At 40.2% G+C, this 22,512-nt stretch overlaps 1 protein-coding gene across 1 annotated transcript in view; it reads left to right on the plus strand.

Annotated features, from left to right (window-relative positions):
• The first annotated feature begins 8,986 nt into the window (after nt 1-8,986).
• LOC122982589 (poly(rC)-binding protein 4-like) overlaps nt 8,987-22,512 on the plus strand; it is a 39,156-nt gene continuing 25,630 nt past the window's right edge. The window contains exons 1-2 of the mRNA XM_044351991.1: nt 8,987-9,812; nt 22,118-22,307. Of these exons, the coding sequence (XP_044207926.1) occupies nt 22,200-22,307 (108 nt within the window). The 5' untranslated portion in view covers nt 8,987-9,812; nt 22,118-22,199. The remainder of the gene's footprint in view (nt 9,813-22,117; nt 22,308-22,512) is intronic.

Below are 22,512 nucleotides of genomic sequence, written 5' to 3' on the forward strand. Positions count from 1 at the left end.
ATGTCTACTAGACCACGATAGCCGTACCGCGCAGGAGCTTTCATGTGATTGCACATATCAATCTGACTCTTGATGTGTGAGCACAGAGCGAGAAAGAGAGCGGATTAGGAATCAGCTGACTCCCCACATTTTCTTCCAAGTGACTTATTAGAAGGGTTATTCTGAGTGGACTGTTGGACCGCTGAGAGGCTTGGCTGAGTAGCGAGACCCTCAATGGAGCCAATCTCCCCTCTCTCACAATGGTAGATTACTTTAGACAGCCCTTCTCGGCTTTACTTAATAACAAACGGAAAGACCCTTTGTACTTTTTATATGTTGTGTTCACAGATCTCTCTTTCTCACTCACAGTTTTTCTTTTTTGTCACCATAATGATTTAGAATATCTGCACCATAATAGTTTTTTGGTTCTTACACGAAAAGGTACAGGGCTACAGTAGTTTGCAGGGTCATTTAATCAAGATCAGGAGTGAAATGCTTTAAAGAATGTTTCAGGAACAAATCATTTACCTGTTAGAAGTTTTGTTTTTGGTCTGGAGTGGGTGTCTGCCTGCTTACTCCATCACTTATTGTGTTGAGCTGACAATAGAACAGGAAGAAGGAGGATTTCCTTTCAGCACATTGCCTAGACTAGAGCACTGTTCCTGTTTGTGCCTGCCCCCAGTTATCTCTTCTCACTGCTCAGCACAAATAAGGTTTTCCAAGAGGTACCATCATCACTTGTGCATCTTTACACTGAGATAGATTGTTAGAAAACCCTCACCCTGTGAAAGCATCCTCTTTATGGAAAACTGAATCGCAAATTGGGATTTGTTGTTTCATCTTGCCATAGTTACATGTATTTCAGCATAAATTAAACACATCCAAGTCTTGCTGAGGCAAGTTAGCAGATAATTCGCAAATTACACTGCATAATTAATCCACCATCAGAGACCCAGATGGCAATTACAGGGGAATGGTCATTAGCAGTTCTGTATGTTCGACTAGGCTCCTCCATTACAGGGTAAACAAATGGCTCATGAGGAGACCTCATGCTAAATGGAAGTCTGAGGAAAAGCCCCTAATGGCCTCTGTGACTCGGGTAATAGTTTTGTTATCAGAGACAAACAGGCCTAATGACTCTGAAACACATCAAGAGGACATCAGCAAATTTAGAAATCAGCAAATGCAATGGCCACAGGATGACCCCAATGAAGAGCAGTAATCACATCAAAACCCAATGACTGAATAGTCCCTCATTAGCCCCTAAATGTGTTCTGCAACTCTTTAGCAGTTACCTGAAATACCTTTAACCCAATCCAGCAGTGCAGTAACATGATTATGCAGTCTTAATTTTGAAACCCTTTGCACATTATAACTATGATATATATTCACCAACAAGTTCTCATTAGCTCCTTATTTTGTGAGTATTAGCAGTGGACCAGTTTTGTATCTAAAGTTATCAATCTAACAGCTATGAGCTTAGAACCATTTTTGTTTAGTGAAATTATGACAGAAGGAATCAATGATTGTCAGCATTAAAATGATAGGACTGTAAAGTAGCATGTGAACTAAATATCCTCTTTTTTTAATTCATACAGTCCCTCAACCTTGGATATGAGACTTATCTAAAGTATGTGGCCTACATACAGTATCTTTGAGAGTCCAATCCCTCTACAGAGTGACAAGCCTGTTCAGTGTAACCTGACTCCATGTCCTCTCCTGTTACCTCTATGGTCCAGATAATCATCACCTTGCTGTGTTTTCCATCCTCGGCAGGCTAAGAGATTTATTAACTAGCAAGAACATGTAAGGTCTCAGGAATGTGCTCCAGTTTTGTCCATTGGACCTGACGGTGACTGGCACTCACGCCTAACGTGGCAGGCAGCTCTGTCTCAGTAAGTCTGTGTGGGCTGGCAAGTGTGTGGAGCTGCACTCCTGCTTAATATCTGGCTGAGGCCCTGGGCTTGGGGAGGATGGAAATGAGGGAGAAAGCACAGAGAGGACCCAACGTCAGGTCCCAGGTGTGCACTTAACACTACCTATCAATTCCGGCCTGGGGTGAGGGAGACTACAAGCCAGATCAAATCATGACTCAGAGCTTGAGGATGCATTTCAAGTCTGCCTTATTGCTTGGCTAGTCACATGGTAACAGTGAGGACTGGGATGAAATGAGTCAACGGCTACAGGAATCACAGCCACACATGCATGCAGGTGACGTGTGGGAATGTGTGAATTGAATCTAGACTCTGGGTTGTATCACTAATAATCCCACGTTGCAGTCATATCTATGATAAGAGCCATCCAGGAGAAAAAGAAACAAACATCAACAGCGTTCAAGGAGAAGGAATGGCAGCATCTGAAGCTGCCTATTATGTGGCTCCCCATATCCACCCACTGCTTGGTCCAAGGCTGTCTGTGCTGCTTAGCTCTCGCACAGGGACTCTCTGTGATACAGCAGAGCTCTCAGTGCAGGGAGTGTGGTGCTGATGCCAAAGTCCTGTTATCCAAATCCGTCGGCACTGTCTCATTTAACAGATAAGAGGCTAATCTACAGGGTGGGCAGGAGATAGACCTACAAATACAAGGCCTCTCTTGTCGCTTGTGCGCCATTCTCCACATTCCTGGAATGTGTATAGGCATGTGCAGACAAACAAAACCTTGAGGATCTTTTTCCTTTATCCCCTCAGGCTCAGACGTACTCTTTTACAATGTAAAGCACATTGTATTGGTTGAAATATTTATCTGAATGTATTGTGTTAATTTGTCTGTAAATTAGCCTACAGCTGTCAGTGGTATTCATGTTTTATTCTGCAATATGTTAGGCAAAAAATAAAAATAATAGTTCCAAGCAGTACAATAATGCTGGTGTAAATACATTTTGTATTTGTAAAGTTAATTGGTGACCAAAACAAACATTTCTGTAGTATTAAATCTCCACCCAGAGTTATTTACAGAGTATTTACAATATGGATGGAGGCATACTTCAAAGGCTTTTGAAAGCTCTGACTTGCTGGAAAATCATTGATGCAACCAGTTTTCCCTGCAATATCAACATAGTTTGCTTTTGAGCAAGATACTTAAATCCCCACTAAGGCTGTATATTGTTTGAAATTTTTTGATACTGTTTCATTGATACAAGAGTTTTAGTACCAATAGTACAGTATAACAATACTTACTAACACCTTACTTAAAGAAATATGAGCATGTTTTTCTACAAAACCACATTGTACTGAACAAAAGAAACTAAAGTTCTCCAGTTCTCAGGGACTACCTGATCAAACAATAAGTAAACAACAGTTGTGCAAAAGGAATTTGCGGTTCAATACCCAGCCCTAATCCCTGGTTCAGCTGTCCAGCTGCCAACAACAGAATATTGTGGCTAAGCTATTTCACTTCCAGGATGAATGAATGCAACTGAATGAGTGCACACTGCACAGCAAAATACAGCATGGGACAACAAAGGGTTAAAACAGACGAATAAACAATGGTTTCAATAATTAAAGCCCAGGGCACAGAAACAGGCTACCAGACACGGGCACAAATTGGCAGCTAACCAGCTCTCTTACAGAATGTCCTTTTGTTGACTGCTGAGGTATGAAAGCTTCGGCCTTTATTCTTCATGTCAGACCTTCATTTTCAGGGATAAAGACCTGACATGGGCCAAAGTGTTTGTTCCTTGTTCTCAAGTTTGAGAGAAGCTCATTAGTCTTTGTTTGGCTGTGGATCTTATCATATAGCATATGCCTTTCACTATTACTGCAACATGTGATCTACTAAGTCTCAGTACTTATCAAAATTACAACAAAACTTGAGAATAGTTGATGTTGCCACACTATTGTGGTATTGTGTACCAGTGCATTATTGTGCTCCAGCACAGATATTATCTGTTTCTCCACCTCTGTACACTTTCAAGATCAAAAGCTGTTTGAAGATGCTCTTCATACCTGATACATGAGACTCAGCAGGTAGCCCTGTCTCTGAAGTTACAGTCAAGAGCTTTGACAGGTTTCTGGTAAAGGACTTTATCATTAAGTTATGTTAAAGGATATGTCTGGCAATTTTCTAAATTTTTCTTATTGTCAGCAAATCTCATGTGTAGAGCCAAACCAACAAGGAATCAATCCTACTCAGAAGGACTGTGTGTGTATCTAAAGGCTGATATATCTTATTCCTCTGTGCCATAGACCGCCTTTAGAAACACATCAATGATTCACACCGCTGCACTCGTTCACCCAGAAGATTACAGTCACATTAGTTTACTTAGAAACGATTCTAAAGACTAATAATGATTAACTACTTGTTGTGCTACATATCATAACCTCCTTGAGTTTGTACTACATTGTTAATTTTTGGCTCTGCACAGAAAAATATAGAAAATTGCCAGCCTTATCCTTTAAAGTTTGAGTGAAGATTCAACACAAAATCTGCTCCATATTTTGTCAACAGTATTCAAACATTCTGAGTGACTATTGCTATAATAATGCGGAATTAAAGAGAATAGTTTCTCTTTGCATTTCCATGTCTATTTCAGAAGTTTTTAGTTTCCGTTCCCTCCTTTGCACCCCTTTGAAATGAATACCAGAACTTCCCACACTTTCCACCATACTTATCTTATCAAGTTCCTGCCTAAAGGCTGTTTCCCACCACAACACTAGAGACCATACAGTCATAATGTTGCCTACATTGCATATTTGTGCACCTGTGGATGACACAGTATCCTGTGGCCTGTTCTAGACATAGCCTGGAGGAACATTTCCTCTCACATCTGCCATGATCTCATCTTCGCTTTTTTTTTAAAAAAACAGACACTGAATTAAGGCTTATATGACCCAGGGCTTTGGCTGTCGTCTTGACATTACACCAGTTACACACTCTGCTTTGCTACATGATCGTAAAAATGGAGACGAAGACCCGGCATGAAGTCTCAGTTTTTTTAAGCAGTTCAATTAAAACTGAAACATGGTTTTAAACAAAGCTACATTTATCTGGGTGCAATGAGGAGACTCATTATTATTAAATGAAAGAACTGCAGTAATGATCTGCATCTTAAATTGAGGAGGGTGTCACAGGACATCTTGCATCCACAAGGCTCTAAAACAGTGCTTTTAAAGTCCTGTCTCAAAGTTTAAATGAAGTGGTATCATATGTGATGTTCAGTTCAGATTCCTGTTTTAAATCTGAGGACAGAGGATGTCTTGCCATTACACTCACACCAATGTTTTTGTATGTAACTAGTGTAGAATTGTTTTATTGTTTTTACGGTGCAGAGCCATAAAGCACTAAAAATACATTTATAATAGTAAAATGTGGTATTTGTTGTCGAGAAATGTGTATTGGATTCGTCTGGTCACATGTCTCTGGTTGTTGGTGCTATAAAATTAATCATTAATCACTGTAGTAAATAATAATGCGGTTTCAAAGTGCAGAGTTATAGACATACCTTTAAGTTGTGCCCATACAGTCTTGAACCAGAAAGCTTAATTCAAGCACATATTGATGATAGCTGAGAAGAGAAGGTATTTGTGATTCATTCTCCATCCCACATTTTACTGACCATTTGCTGGGATTTGACCTTTGACCTCACTGCCTCTGTAACCACTAGACCATCACTGCTCTAATCTTTTCATATTTTTCTCCATGTTACATTCCATTAAATTACTTGACTGTTTTTGGATATCAGTGCTCTGTGGACCAAACAACATGGAGAAATGTAGTGAGGAAGTAAACATATTTTAGATGTGAAGCAAATAGCTGAGATCACTCCTGTCAAACTGCCTCCAAAATACAGTATGAGTTCAATACTACATTAGTCAAAAGATCAATGTACAACAACTGAAGTCTTGATAAGTGATCTAAAGCAACTGGGCCAACTACACAAATTAAGTCATGACAGCTAGAAAACTTTCAATACTATTATGAATATCAGATAGTTTTCTTAAATAGTGATTTTCAGCTTTGATTCATATATCAAAAATACAACTAAAAGTGTCTTTAATCACCTGAAACAGCCTCCTTTGGATCTGAGGGAAGCTCATCAGTGGACTTTTTTTAAAAGCTTCTTTAAGACGGATCTGCTTTAACCTTGTATTTTGTAGAACTGTCATTTAACTTTTCTTATTTCATTTGATCTCCACTTTCTTGCTTCTTCTTTGTCTCTCATACACTTTTGTTCTACTGCAGTATATTTTATTACTTTCTCTTCATCTTATCTGTGTTATTGTTGTATTTTAATTTAGTTTTTTTACTCTATTTGCATGAGCTGCATAATGGAAGGTTGATTAAATAAAATAGAAGCTGCGGATGAAAATCATCTCATACTTGATGACATTTATACAAAATAAATGGAAATATGGAATCACACAGTACCTTGTTGTCCTCAGATTTTTTTTCTCCCTTTAAGTACATACAAAACAGAAAAACACTTAGAGCTTGGCAAACATAATCCGTGTTCGGTAAGCTATTCAATACTAAATCTCCTATTAGTATTCCAACTCCAGTCCAGTCCAATGTCTCCTTCGCCTCCATTGTTCAAATTAATACACTTGCTTCAAAGGAAAGCCATACGTCTTCAAAGGAAGATATATGGAAATGTGCTTTCTAATATGCATCACCATTCTGCATCTAAATGCAAATGTTTGTCACAGTGGTAAACACTGTATAGGTGTTCGTCGTGTGTGTTTGTGCATGCATTTTATTTGTGGATCTCTTTAATTCTTTAAACAGGTACAGCGGACATTGACACACCTGTAGCTTCTTTGGTCTTATCGTGTAAATTATAAAGGGAGTTATTTTCAAGTCCGTAGAAGAAATCTCTTTCATGTTTGATAAGTAAACATCAAGAAGAGATGTCAAACCATTGCTCCCTTCTTAAGAGTGAATCAAAGATGACTGCAGCTTTCAAGAGGATCAAGCTACTGCAGAAGAAACTTTAATGAAAGGCGAACCTACTGTGGGCTCTGGTATGTGAAGACAAAAACGGAATATGTTCCGCCCTTCCCCCGTATGTCTTCAATCACCATTTGTCAGGAGAAAGCTAAGAGTTGCCATGAAATTCAATGCAGAGAATGTTAGTTAAGCCATGTTTGTTTGTGCATGAGCGTATTGGAGAGAAGAAGAGAGACATTCCACGGCTGAGTAATTGTAGTTGTTACCCTGGTGTCATCTCTCGTTGTTTCAGTGCCATTTAGTATGAGAGGTATTTGCTAAGCTTGAATGCTCCCAGACAAGCAGGGATGGTATGCATTGTGTTTGACACAGCTAATGGGGGTCTGATTTTAGCGCAAGCAATGCTTTTGTGAATTTGACATCACAATCTAATTTCCAGCTCTGTTTGATTTTAGAAATGAGGATGTTACAGTGAAAACAAATGCAAGCAACTCAGACTTAACCAACCTCAATTAGAAAACATCTGAATCAGGATGTTTATCACTAGTGTGTAATTCAGTCACCGAAAAAGTGAATCCAAACCGTAAAATTAAACTAAAATTATATTCTAATTTTCTCTCTTTTTACTCTCTCTGGCAGAGTCTACACACACACACACACACACACACACACACACACACACACACACACACACACACGTTGCAGGGAGACAATCTGTCATTTAGTCCTGCAGTGATGTAGTGCAGATCTGACTTTGTTTATTAAATCCCTGCATTGTATGTGGCAAGTATATCGATGCAATCACAATTCCTTTTCCCAGTTGATGGCTGTGTAATATCCAACAGTGCACCTCAGCTTTTTTTTTTTAAAGCCACATCACCATGACTGATGGCTGGCAACAGTCTGACCCACACACCCCTAGTGGTGATTGCATTTTTTGTTCAACAAGGTGCCCTGTCTCTGCAAGAGGGATTTGAAATCACACAGCACCTCCTACTGTTTAAGAAACAACATCTCACTCTGTCACTGGACCAGATGGACCACAGCAAGTTGTTCAGTGATGCTATTATACGGTTAAGTGCTTGACTCATAGGGTACCATTATGTAGAAATTCATATAAAGTTGCCTATGCATGGTTGACAGATCAAACAACCTTCTATTGCTTGCTTCTAAGTTATGATTACCTGTCAAAAGATTGAAGACATAATGTTTCATACCTAAAGGTTAAGGTCTAATGTGGGTTTATTCACTCAGTGGAACTCTATTGGCTGTGCGTTCAAGTAATCATGCCTGGTAATTGCATTTCCTTAGTGACCCTGCAAGTGTTTAAAATGCACTGAAGGCTACAAGCATACATTTGGGAAATAACCTCGACAAACACTGTGAATGTATCTACTGAAAATATCTACTTCATTGCCCACTACTGGTTTTATTGACTTTATGTAGCCTCACTGATCTGTTTAGAGTCCCAGCCAATATAAAATGTCACCATCAGACACACAAAGCAACAAAATGCAACTGCTCACAGTGACAGTAGTTACAATGCAAAGCTGATGAATAAGTCTTTTTGTTAAGAAACATAAATATGAGTTCACATTCATCCTCTTCTCATTCTTCTGCCATGAATGAGAGGCACCTGAGAAACAACTGAGACAATCTGTGAGATAGATGGAGATGTCATGCTCAAATTGTTCCCTCTTTGACAAAGGAGCAGTGGGAGCTCTTTACAGTAGACGTCTCGCTTCATTGTCTTCAAATGAATGAGTCCTTTCGTCAAGTGAACATCAATTATACTGTAGGTGCATTTTGTTTGGTGTGAAATATTAATTCACGTCATTCTGTTTGTTTAATGTTGTTTATTTTACATGTAGCAAAGGGAAAAAATGCCAGCCACTGGTTAAAGATACCCGGACTTTTAGATATATCAGTAAAATTTACAATAATAGTATATTATATATCCCGAGTCCTTGCGCAGGATAAGCAGGTAGCCTATAGAAAATGGAAGAATGAAGGATGAATAGTTTTACTGCTTGAATATGCCCAGCCTCTTTTTAGATAAAACAGATGCAACATCCAGATAAAAACACTAGATGGCGCCGTGTTACTGAAACTCACCAAAAACTTCAAAAGAATACACGAAGAGCTTCACATTTGCACCTCCAACTGTGATCAGGCCAGTGAATTATAATATGAATTTAAGACATTTTAACTTAATTTAGAATTTAGGTTTTTGTTATATCAACAGCCTATTCATGTCTTTCTGAATTATAGGCCTATAGTCTGACTGTAAATCCCGTGACAGTTTCTCAAAGATGTGAGCTGTTTGACTTGTCCACCATGGAGTTTATGGGGTTTTTTTGGGGAACATAAATTACTTTGAAACTTCTCAGAATTTCACGAAAACATTCACGTATACTTGAGACATGGAAATGCCGCAAATCCTTTGAACAATCTGGCTAATTCAGAGAATGTCGTTCCCCCGGTCGTGCCATGATTTTAACGTGCGTAAAGGCTCAATCTGTGTCAATTTGCGACGCGACGCACAGGGAGAAGCGCGCTGCGCTCCCAGTAGAGGTCCTGTGGGGACAGGAGGATCACAGCACGCACCGGCCGAGGCGGGGGATACATACTGGAGCCTTGAAGGCAGCTGCTCAGCTGAGTCAAAGGATTTTTTACCCAGAGAGCACTCGGCTCTCTCCCACGGGCTGCCTCGGTTAATGGTGATCAGGGTGAACGGGGTGGTCGCCGCCTGCATCTCTCTCAGTGTGTGTGTCTCCCCTCCTCAGCGCACAGGCGCCCTGCACTCCAGTCTGCTGACACACCGGGAGGACAGTCCGCACTACACGTCCGTGTCATTGGACTCTATGTGGATACAAATCCCGAGCAACACAAATCCATGGGGATACTTTAGAGGGAACTGCAGCCTGCGACCTTTTACATGAGAACACGTAAGTGACTAAAGATTATTTGAGGAAGGCACATTTTTGGACAGCATGTTCCCAATTCTCCAACTTGAAACAGCTCTTATAATAGATGACATTCTCGATCACTATTTACTGTCATATTTAAGGTATTATGTGTCGAATTACATCAAACAAATAGCCGCATGTTCATATATATAGCCCAAAACTCTTTAATGAGCAACCAACGTACTGAAGCCAGAATAATGCCTTTTAACTGATTTCAATCATAAATTACTACACTCTCCTGTGTTTTCACTTGGACGCGCTCATATGAGTACAAGATGAAATCATTTGCCAGATCCACGCATGGAGCTAAATTAATGAAGCCATAAATTGACTGGGTTGTTAAATCCAGCATATGGTAGAAAGTCGCCAGATGAGCAGGGGGCACAGTAAGACTGAGGACACAATTGCTCTCTTGTGTGTGGACGGTTTTATGATAATGAAAGTGGAGCTCGTTGGCCAGGCCAGTTCTGAACACAAAGATCATTCTCAACAAGTCCGGTACTGTGGGCGCCTGCTTGGTGCTGAGGCAGCGAGTGTGTGTGACAGCACCATTATTCACCAAGATGCTTAATTGCATTAGTCTTACACAGGATAGGAAAACTGTCTTGATAAACCAAATGAAAACCAAAACTCACTGCAGATGAGGTTTGGTTGCACATGTTCTCCTAGTTTTTTTAAAATTCTATTATATATAAGGACCTCTGGTCTCATTTGGCAAATTGTAGGCTCAGTTTAGTTGTAGTACTTTACCACACTAGACATCTTAAACAGGATGTTTTGTTTGTGTGTCCGCCAGGTCACACAGTTTCCAGATGTTTCTAGTCTAGTTTGTTTGCTACACACAATTCACAGCCAGTAAATACTATATTACTATACAATATTATACTGTCATTATAATGGATATTTTCAATTAGCATAGCGGGCACAAATAGGCTTGTCAACATCTTAATTAAATAGTGTAATTAATTACAATGGGATTCAGTACAAATAGCTGGAATAAAAATATGTCATGTGTTCAGTTACCATTTCATTTACACTCACATTTTTGCATGTTTTGGCGTAAATTTGGCACTTTTAGCACAAGATGCCCTGATCATCTTTAGATTCTTCTGTAAAATAGAATCAATAAAGCAGCATCTGGAAGTGGAGCTGATTGATTCAGGAAATCATGGTCTTTGCTGCCTGGAGATGCTCATGAATCTTGCATGTGCCCCTTCACTGTGTATCTGCTCAAACAAAAGTGGAGAGAGAAAAAAGACACAATTGAAAGATTGCACATCACTTGGGGTGGGACTGTAAGCATTTTGTGGGAGAATTCATTTGGATGTAATGCGCTGTATGACTCTTTTTGTTTTTGTAGCATTTTTTTTTTTTAACCAAAGAAGTAGGAGATCATGATTCAGATTTATCTTCCCACGCACATACCGGGGATCAATAAGGAATAGAAATTTCTTCTGTGTATGTGGTGAAAGGGGGGGACTGCTTGGGTGCAAGTACACACTATTTATTCCTGACAAAAGGAACAGCACATACAATTTGGCTGATGTGAGAGGCTCGCTCCGGGGAAACAAAGACAGACCATCATGTAATGCTGACTCTCTGTCCAAATGCAATTCCTTAATGCACTCTGAGAGTTGGAGATCTAATAAGAAGTGGAAGAGCATCTTCAATAATGAAACCCCACCTGCATCTCTGCTGCAGAGTGAGGGCTGGGGCCGAGAGGCTTCATAAATAACAGAAGCCAGACCCGACACGTGCTGCTCCAATGTCTGGGAACTGCCAATAATCCCTCTCATCTACTAAGATGCTGTTCTTGCCACACTGAGGGCGGGGCTGGACAAGCACCTTGCTTAGTTTTAGTTTGTAGTCATCAAATAAATGTAGCCGAGGGCAGCAGCTTTACTCTATAACAGTCCTGCAGAGAGAGATGGTGGTTATTCAATCACCTTTTACTGACGAGGGGGATACAAGAGGAGCTTTCCTGCATAATTTAGCCATTTAACAACACAGGGGAGGAGAATTGCTTCCGTTGATAAAGCATCTTGAATTGTATGCAGATTGTTTGTGTTTTTTTTACTCTCTTGATTCCTTAAGTTAATATCAAATTAGTCCTAAATTGTTTCTCTATGAAGACTTAAAACCTGTAATAACTCGTAATGCTTTTGGAATCTGCGTTTTATGATGCAAATCAGTATCATCATCTTCACTCAGGCATTAATTTAAGTGTTGTAGTCACAGGAGCGTTGTTGTGATACAAATTAATTTCCTCTCCAATATTTGAAATAAATCCCCCGCAGCAATTAACCTGCATTTGAGTAATTAACCTGTGCTTGTCGCTATCTAATAACTACACTCTTGAGGCTCAACTCACTACATTTTCCAGCTTTGTTGACTGAAATAGATTTTTGCCATGCATTCATTATCTCTATGGTTTACCATGAAATGGGTTATCTTGTACTAAAAAAAGGCATGGAATCCAGTCACATGAAAACCTATTGATTTGTGATCTTCCAGCCTGCATGTAAATAAACAGTGTGGATTCCTTTGTCATGGACCTTCTTGTTCTGCTATGAAGAGAGCCTTTCTTTCTGAAACAGAATGTGACCCGCGTTGCTGTTCTTAAGACTGACCCGGTGGCTGACAGAGCCGCAGGCTGTCCCTGCTATGAAAAGATAGCACTGTGTTGAGCCCCAGCGATTGACCCAGCAGGCCTCATGACTCTCCTGTTGTGTCTCGCAAAGAGTCTCATGAGCATGATTTATTTAGTTCAGAAGTTACCCTCAAAGAGCGGCTTTCATGCTGTCTATACTTCACAGAAAGTGACTCAAGAAATAAGTATAGGTGTATGCTAAGTGCGCAACTCTAGCGAGTAAGTACTGTATATCAAGTGAATAAGCTAAAAGACTGCCTTCATGACAGTAATCCGCTTTTCTCTACAGTACACTAAATGGAGGTTTTCTTTCAATTGGCCATCTGCATCAGTGTGTATGTGTCTTTTTGTGTTGCGACCAAGAAGGAGAGAAGCTTTTTATCCCCCCTTCAGCTGCCGAGTGCCTGAAATATTTAACAGGGACTGCACTATTTTTGGGTTTGTGCTCAGTTTGTTGTGGGGCTTATGTAATATCAACGTGCATGGCACTGCTGTATACCAAACGACACACCATCAACTCAGCTAACTTAGGCGTAGTGATGTCGTAAGCAGTATGATGTTGCAGCCATACTGCGCGGCACTATCAAGGATACTATACAGTTGAGATTTATGATTAAATCGGAGCGAGGACTCCTGCGCCATCTGTGCACTGACGAATTTAACTGCCTTTTTTATACACTGTCTTGTACCTCAAGGAAGCAGGGCCAGTCCACATCGTCTCGGGTTACTTGTTTCTCTGAGATATCGATCAATTCTTCTCTCTTCCTCTCAACTGTCCCCATCGTTCCTTCTTTCTCTCTCAATTTGTCTCCCTTCTCTGTCTGCTGTTCTCCTCCCTCTCCTCTCCTCTCCTTTCCTCTCCTCTCCTCTCCTCTCCGAGGTGTCAGATTCTCTGACTCATGCCCTGGTGTGGAGGATGGGAGGAAAGCAGGGATGAAAGAGAAGAAAGGAAAGTCATTTTGCAGATACAGAGAGTGACCTTCATCCAGTAAGAGGGATGGGATAAAAGCTGGAGTTAATACCCTGCCAAAGTATATTCTCCACCATGCCAAAAAACCATTCAGAATGATATATGGTTCTAATAGAAGCTCTCTAATAAAAAGAAGCGTGCCATTGTAAGTCAAGGCAAGGCAAATGACCAGAAAATTCCAGTGTTGAATCCAGAGGGATAAACACTCTGGAGAAGTCAAACTGCATAATCGAATGAAAACAGCACTGCAGCACATGACATCCAAAACCCAGTTAAAGATTTTCCTGAATTTAAGAGATCTACAATATGAAACAGCTTCTGTATTTGCAGATTAGTTTGCAGATGAGATAAGAAGAGCTAAACGACGAGAGTACAGTATATCGGCCAGGGCCACACTGTTCCCCATGCTAACCAAAGCCAGCGTAAATACAGGCTCAGACAGTGTCACCGTGTGTCTGGAACCAGCAGCCACTTGGGAGATAACAATTGACAGCCTAGAAACACGGCCCTGTAAGGTTCATTATCTGTACGTTTGTGTTGTTTTATCCCCGCTGGCAGTAATGAGAAGAAGGAAGAAACTCGGGTTTACCTAATGAGGAGATGGGATCCTTTGTGGGAACAACTGCGTCAACACTTGATCAATGTATGTTTCCCTCAGAGTGGCCATGCTCCTTCAAGGATATACACGTATTAATAACCATTGAGCCAGAACAAACTAAATACTGTGCCAGCCTGACAGTCACAAAAAATAAACTGCCATAATGGTGTGTCAATTACTCTGCTCTTCATTAGCTATTGGATTCATTCGTAATTATGCAGATTCTGCCACAAAGGCTGATCTGTGTCTAAGCTGCATAGACAGATTGACATGATTGTAAGTTGCCGTGACAAGAAAAAGCCTTGGAAGTATTGATTCACGCCACTTTGAGATATGACAGACTTCGCAAATGCAATCATTTCTGTCGTCAATAATTCACACAAATTGTATAGCTCCTGAGCTGTCAGCACATTGCTCAAAAAGTGGAATGACAGTTGTTATAATGGTGGGAAATAATCTGCTTTTGTGTCTAGATAAGAGACTCTTAGTTCTGAATAAAAATATGTTTGGCGGGGACGAGGGAGATATTACAATATTTTGTTAGGAGTAGGAAGCTCATTTAATAACTGAACTGACAGTGCTCCAAATTTGTAAAGTCAGACAGAAAAAACTCTTCCCACACATTATTATTGTAGAAGATGCACTAAAATTCCTACATCAGTAATTTTGAATTAGAAATTTTTCAGCAGATTGGATTACACTATCTGGGAGAAAATCGTGGCATTTTATTCACTCTTTAAAACACTACAGATTATAGATCAAAAACACACAGCCTTAGGTTAATCTTATCAGCGTCGGCCCACATTTAGGCGCAGTGGCTGCAGTGAATACAGCTGTTGGCCTCCTCTCTGCCGCAGGAGAGCCGAGCTGGCTCCAGGAGCAGCAGGCAGCCCGGGGGTCTGATAACCCTCTCTGGGGCCTTGCGGTTGACAGGCGGCGCGCACTGCCGGCTGACATGGTTATGCTTTAACACCAGATGAAGCCGGGGGCTGATAGGAGAGGACAGTCCCCTCTGTGCCAAGGGCTGACCCCTCCCATTATATGTGACAGAGCTGAGACAGACACGCTGAGAGATGAAACACTGCTCTTTAATTTCAAGCCTCTCCTGTTTCACTGCTAAAGCCTTTCTACTTCTGTCTCTTTCCTTTTTTTCTCTCTCTTATCTCAGTGGAGAGATTGTGGAAGTGCAGCCATGGTGAAGGAACCTTTTCATACTCACATCAAGTGCCTTTAAGTCTTAAAGTTGTGAGCTCTTCCATATAATAGAACTATAGGATATATAGATATTGAACTTAAATGAGCCTAGTTTACTGTAGCTACATCTGATAGAGCTGACAATGTAATAAGTCTGAGAGGAGATTTAAAGAATGCTTCATTTGCACAAGACTTTTTGCATGTACAGTTTTCATTCAGCTCCACAGTTTGGCTCATAAAGCAATATTACAGATGAACCCTGGCATGTGGCTGTGATGTGGTTAAAGCAAATCCAAACATACAGCCCTCTTTGAATATTTTATTAACATGGAATTGAGTTCATTTAATCAAGGAGCCACTGCATAGACTCATAATTCTACTGAGTTCCAATCATTTTAATATGCAGTCGTTAGCTGTGTTAGTTCAGCACCTTCTTCCACTATTTAGAGCCTCTACATATCCCCTTAGGTGCAGTATGTAGTTAGTCAAATTCATAGACAGAGCCTCCAAATGGCAGTCAGGTTTGTTTATGTATATGTGTGCTTGTTCTTGTGTGGATGCGTGCACATGTTTGTTCCCTGAGGATCTCATTTAAGTTTGGAGGAGACAACTCTGAGTGACTGACCGCCGGTGATGAGGAGCATAGAGTACTTGTTTTCTTTACTCTGCTGCACTGTTTGTGCTTTTTCGTCTTGTTCATCATCGTCGTCGTCTCCGGAGATGATGCTCTCATTGTGTCATCCCGTGTGCTCAAACATGGCAGTAGTTTTAGCTTGTTCATGACAGATAGCTGCAGAAAATTCCTCTTGTGAAACTTCTCAGCAGATCAAAGGCTGTCCGCTCTTATGTTTCAACCGGACAGGTTCTGTGTGTGAATTGTTGGCTCCTTTCATCCCAGCAGCTGTATGTGGGTGTGTGTGTGTGCTTTGTTTTGGTGCATACAGACCTGTGAATGTGGCCGTCTCTATGTGTGTGTGTGTGTGTGTGTGGGGCGGGGGGGGAGGTTTGTGCGAGCATGTGTGTGAATGGTCTCTCACCTCTTGCCGTCACCATGCGCGTGTACACACGTTGACACCCTCTCACTTACTCTTCTATATGTGCCTGCCCAGGGGACACCCTATCCTCTCTGCCTGTGTGTGTTTATCGAGCAGACACTCAATCCCCCCGACCCCTTGTATGTACTGTATGCAGAGGGGAACCCTGTTTCCATCTTTCACCATGGAGACCAGGCATGTCCTCATTTCTTCTTCATTTCGTCTAAGCCGGCCCAGAGCCGTCTGTTTGCCAGTGGTGTGAGGGACAAGTTTGTCTCAGAACAGGTGTCCAGTCCTCTAGACAAGTAGGTTGTACAACTTCCTTTTCATCTTGACAGTCTCTGTGGAGTGGATGCTCCTGAAAACATGGCAAGAGAAAAAATGTTGCTGGCGGCTGTCAAGGGCTGTATGCTGGTTGCTTTTATCCATGACATCTTTGAAGTAAGCTCCATGGAAATTGGACAAAAAACACTTCTGGACTCTTGATATCTTTACCTTAAAGGATAAATCCAGTTTATTTGATGTTCTGGTAATAAATCTTCTGGTAACAAGTCATATTTTCACAATTTCTGCCATTATAACATTGCACATCTAGGAACCAGTTGTGCACATATTTGTACGTGGTAAATGTGTGTGTTATCACATATTATATAGGTTATGATATTAGTTTAGTTAATATGATATTTTTGTATTATTTTACATATTATATTATATTATATTATATATTAAGTATCATTTCTTTTCTGGCCTGCTGACCCTCTGCCGATCTTTTTTACTTACTTTGTAATGCTCAATGCTCTAGTTTATGGTGACTGTTGCATGTGCTCTGACATGTTTGTTCTGGTCACCTTTCTTCTTGTTCTGTTTATGTTTTATGGTGGTTGGCAAACTATGAAGTGAAGCACTACTGTCACTCACTGCAATGGAGTGTGTCTTTGGTGCCTTTGCTTTCTTTCAGATCCAATGTTTACACTTTGCTGCATGGGAACACAGATATGATGGTACTCAGGCTGTACCCGACCAAACAGAAGTTAGAGTGGGTGTGGTACCTCATTTTTATTGCTGAGAGATTTTTTTTTTTTTTTTTAAATGAAAATATACTTTGTGTACTTTTAAAAGTTATATAGTCTTATTTTAAGTGTTGGAATAAAGGTACAAGTTCTATCATTCACAGTGTAGAAAAAAATACAGAAACACTCACGGAAGTCTGCAAACTTTGATCTAAACAAGCTTTTGACTGAGTTAACAGAGTATAAAATCATGTAATAGTCTATAATATGAAATAGAACATCAAGTTGGAAGTGAACAGGTCTGAAATGTAACTTACAGTATTGTTTGAATAAGATTCACCCACCCTGATGTTGAAATAAAACCTCACTCAATGTTTTTTCTGCCTCCTGGACTGTTAAACTGGTTTAATTCACAAGAAAGTTTGAATTTAGTTCAAATGAACACAAGTCAAAAACTGACAATGTCAGCAAAATAAGTGGTGTTGGACTTGGAATATGGTAAAATCTGATCTGGGAATTCAGTGGCATCGCTAAAAGCAAGTCAGATAGAACAAGATGCGAAAGCAGTCATTATTGTGGCCAAGTTCACAGATCTCAGCAATTTCTTTGGTGAGAACAGTGTCATAACTGATAGGAATTATAACCAAAACTACAAAAATAAGATTCTGTAAAATTCAGAATAAGCCCTGAGCCTCATATTTTTTCAGCTTAGTTGCTACAGACATGTCCTTTATGGACATTTGTTTTTGTGTCAATCATTTGCTTTCACAAAGTCATGCTTAATTCAGTATAAAAATGAACACAAACAGTGACTCATAACAGGAGCTGCTGCTACTGGATTCAGCGAGGCCAAGGTTACACAGTCAGTGACAGAGGAGCAGGACAGTGGATGGGCTCATGGTCCGACTGTATTTTGGCAGCCTGGCGCTGCAGTCTGCACTTTGCTAATTCCCTGTTCTGAGTTACCAGGTCTAATTTAGAACAGAGGGGCTCTGTTCATCCTGGAACGCTGCTGCTTGGGATTCTGGAAATGAGGAGTTCAGAGGCTCACCGCCCTCACACAGACACAGAGCACATGCCTTGTTATCAACCCACAGAGCTGCACATAATGATCCCTCCAGCCATTAGCTCCTAATGCAATAAAGCGCTAACATTTTAGCCATGCCCTTCAGTGCCTAAACATAATAAAGTTAGCCCATGGGTTGCACAAATGTGCTCTGTGATAACGTGTTCAGGATGCATCGATCAAGCTTAAATTCATGATTACTTGGCATTATAGCTGTAGTTGACAGCAAGCAAAATGTACCATTTTTTTGTTTATCTCCAGTAAACCTCCTGGGCTTTGTTTGATATATATGGAAATTGTATGGAGATGGGCTTCTAACTGATAGTTTTGTAAGTCAATCCAATGAGCATCTCCATCAAAAAAAAAAAGCAGAGGTGCAATCTAATCCAGCAAAATGACACTTTGCTGCACTTACAACCCCATTTTGACAGGCTGGCATGTCAGGCTGTGCCATGGCCATGGAGGGAATACAGAACACATACAGGCAGTCAAGCTCTGTGACATCTTAAGGATGTGTATGAGCATTTGAACGTGTCTTTGCCAGCATCTAGTGCATAAATAAATCAGGGAGGCAGCGATGGCCTTGTGCACTAAGCAAAAGCAATAAACCTGCCTACAACAAGTCTCTGAGGAGTTGGATCTCATCTGAAATAACACCCATTTATTAAACATGATCTGCTCACATAGCTCACCAAATCTACATAGAGGATGAAGATTTATGTAAGGCATTGTCAGTAGGATTGCAGCAGTAGGCTGATATAACACTGTAGGCTGGTTGGAATGCATTTCACGGACAAACAAATGGCCTATCAGTAACAGCACAGTAAAAAAGAATCCTCTCTTCTTTGACTGAGTACGGGTGGTTAACTTGATCCTTGACAACAATTTTTCTTCAATATCAACGGTGCAGTCAAAACTCAAATGCGTTTATTTTGTTATAGTCCCGTTAAATAGATTGCCATGACATTTTGTACAGACATTCATGGACCCCAGAGGATGAAGCATACTGACTTTGGTGATCCTGACTTTGCCTTATCCAGAGAAATATCTCAACATCCACTGGATCCATTGATACAAAATTTAGCACATTTATTCAGATGATGAATCCTAATTACTTTAATGATCACCAATTACTGTGCTTGCAAAAACTAATGACAATCCCATCAGCCTCAGCTGTACTTTGTGTTTAGTGCTAATTAGCAAATGTTAGCATGCTAACACATAAAACTAAGACGACGAACATTACACCATCTAAACATCAGCATGTTACCATTGTCATTGTGAGCATGGCTATAGAGTCTTGTTCAAGTAAAAATGCCAACATTTCTCTGGGTCCAGCTTCTCCAGATATGCAGCTTTTCTTTGTTTTATGCATGGGTGTAGATTTGGGTATGGATGGTAGGGATCCTAAACAATCTAGTCACTTTAACTCCAGGTAATGGGTAATGTTAACGGTAAGATCTCTGCAGAGTTGCCAGGTTTGTGTGTTTTCTGCAAAAAAGTGCATTATGATAAAAAAAGTGAAAGAGCAGGATATAGGGCATATTCGACATGATGATCTGGCAGCCCTCAACTTGAAGCCGTACACATTGTTGACTAGCAGCAGCAGTAGTGGAGTCGGTGAGGTGAAAAATCTGAAGCGGTTAGTATTTATAGTTTAAATGTTCCAAACGTCATAGAATTGAAAATGACTTTGCTGGACCAAACTAAGATAATTTGATATTATATTTAATTTCAGGTGTTAGGTGTTAATTTGTTGCTCAGACATGCTGTTTAATTAAACAACTTTAATGCTGGCAGTGAAAATTCCTCCCAAAAAGCAAATTAAGACATCTGGTCTTTTTTAAAGAAGAACCAAAGTGTCGTTAACAGTTGCGCTTAGTTAATAAGAATGTTCTGTAATCAATCCAAACATTAATCATTGAAATTAGTAGGAGAAATATTTACTGTTTAATGCCATCTCTCCCCTTTTCCAAGAGCAGATCAAGACCAGAGTTATTATTCCATATGTGTCATTAAGACATGAACATTATTTATTAGCTAAATTAGCCACAGCTTGTCCAAGTGATTTGTTTGTGACTGTCAGGCATCATTTTATGAGACACACAGACAGGCAAGCCGCAGTCTCTCAGGTGAGCTCTGATGTCACAGAGACACACAGACAGGTAAAATGTAAAAATCAGTGAAGAAATCCTGATACGAGTCCAGTTTCAGGCGAGTCAGCAAATGCATATTCAGTAAAGTAAACATTTTGCAGAGTCAGGCTCTTTATGTGTGTATGTGTGTGCGCACATGTGCCTATGAAAGAGAAGAGTGATAGAGAGCAAGTGCGCACACACAATTATTTTGGACGTCCGACAAAAAATGTTCCTGCCAAAATTAAAACCAAACGTACGCCCTTGGTTTTATGTGATAGCAAACTGGATCTCTTTGGGTTCTGGACTTTTCAGACTTCACCTCGGATTTCTGAAATATTGTTATGTGTAATTTTTGCTATTGTGTCATTTTATAGGCCAAGCAATTAATAGAAAAAAATCAGCAGATTAATCATTAATGGAAAATAATTGTTAGTTTCAGCCTAATGGAAGGGATTGTGAGTGTTTGTAAGGTAAGTGTCACTGCCTTTTCATTCTGCTAATCATGCAGCATCTAACACCACTTATTTATCCATCTGCTTGTCCAAGCTGACAAATGTAAGGAAATATAAATCAAGTGGAAACATGAATGATTCCGTGAACTAATTATACACATTATGCTGAGCCTGTGAGCAGCCAGGTGACTCACACATTAATCATCATGCCGTATGTCACATAACTGACATGCACGTAGTCGCTGCCACATTGTCATTCTGGGATCAGTACAGATGCTTCTCATTTGCCGTCTGTGTATAAATTCTGCTCTGTCTCCCCAGAACACTGTTGTTTTTTGGGGGTTTTTTTTTCCTGCGGTTGATTGTGATGGAGTAGATAAAACCAGGTCCCCAAAGAAACTCCAAACATTTCCAATTTCATGAAAAGTGTTTCGAATTGGATTTGATTAACTTTGCATGAATCTCATGCCATGCTCGTCTGAAAGGAAATTTTTTTTTCTTGCATCCAATTTCAAAAATCCCTCAGCTCGCCATGAGAGAAACTGCTTGTCAGCTAATGAAGACACAGATAGCGTATTAGCCATCCATGGCCCACAGTCTGTTAGGACCCCAAAGAGATGCAACATCGCTGACACTGCTGGTGCTACTGGTCAATATCCTGCACACACAATGTGCATGACTTTATTATGACTTTGGTATGAATCACCATCAATATTACATCAACGAAATCTAATGAAGAAGTTCCTCACAGAGATGCTTTATTTCAACGTGCTATCGAAGGCCCTCAAAGTAATAAACGTGTTTGATTTCAGCTTTGATTTGTCCTTTATTTATCTGAATGCTTTTGATCTCGGGGAATTATCATTCATTTAACAATGCTCTTAGATACAGTGCAATCATTCAGTTTCTGAGAAAAGAACTAGAACACAGCCATTACATTTATATTGGCACATAATGTTCAGTGAATAATGACACTGAATTAATGTGTGTATGTTTATGCATTCGAGAACTACATCTTGGGTGCAAACAATTGCGTTTGTGAGCATGCATTGATATGTTTATGACATGATTCACACATCTTATTAGTAGGAAGGATGTTGCATGTTCTAGAGCATTTAGTTTAATTTATTTTATTAATTTATTTTAACGTCAGTCATTCTGTTCTCTCTCAGAGCGGCACTGAAGGACCTCGGAGAGCCAGAGAACGAGTGCTGGCTTTCGTTTGACTGTGTGACCAGCGAATGAGCCTTGTTCATGCGTCTCCCTGCGTGTCACTCCCACATAACTATGAACTGTGAGCAGGACTTTGGAGACGGGGGCTTGGGAGTGACCCTCACATTACGACTGCTCATGCATGGAAAGGTACAAGCCTTCTGCTCGCATTGTCAATGAATGACTGCATGCTGCACAAAAGCACTCGGCGCTTTTTCAAGCAGAAGATGTGTCACTGCCTCATACATTTTATACCTGAATTATTGAATTGATAAATAATAAAATGTCACTAAAATGATGTTTTTGCTGCTTTTTTTTAAAAAAAAAAAAAAAAAAAAAAAAAAAAGCAAACATG

Source organism: Thunnus albacares, chromosome 5, assembly GCF_914725855.1.
Source record: "Thunnus albacares chromosome 5, fThuAlb1.1, whole genome shotgun sequence".
Taxonomy (NCBI): domain Eukaryota; kingdom Metazoa; phylum Chordata; class Actinopteri; order Scombriformes; family Scombridae; genus Thunnus; species Thunnus albacares.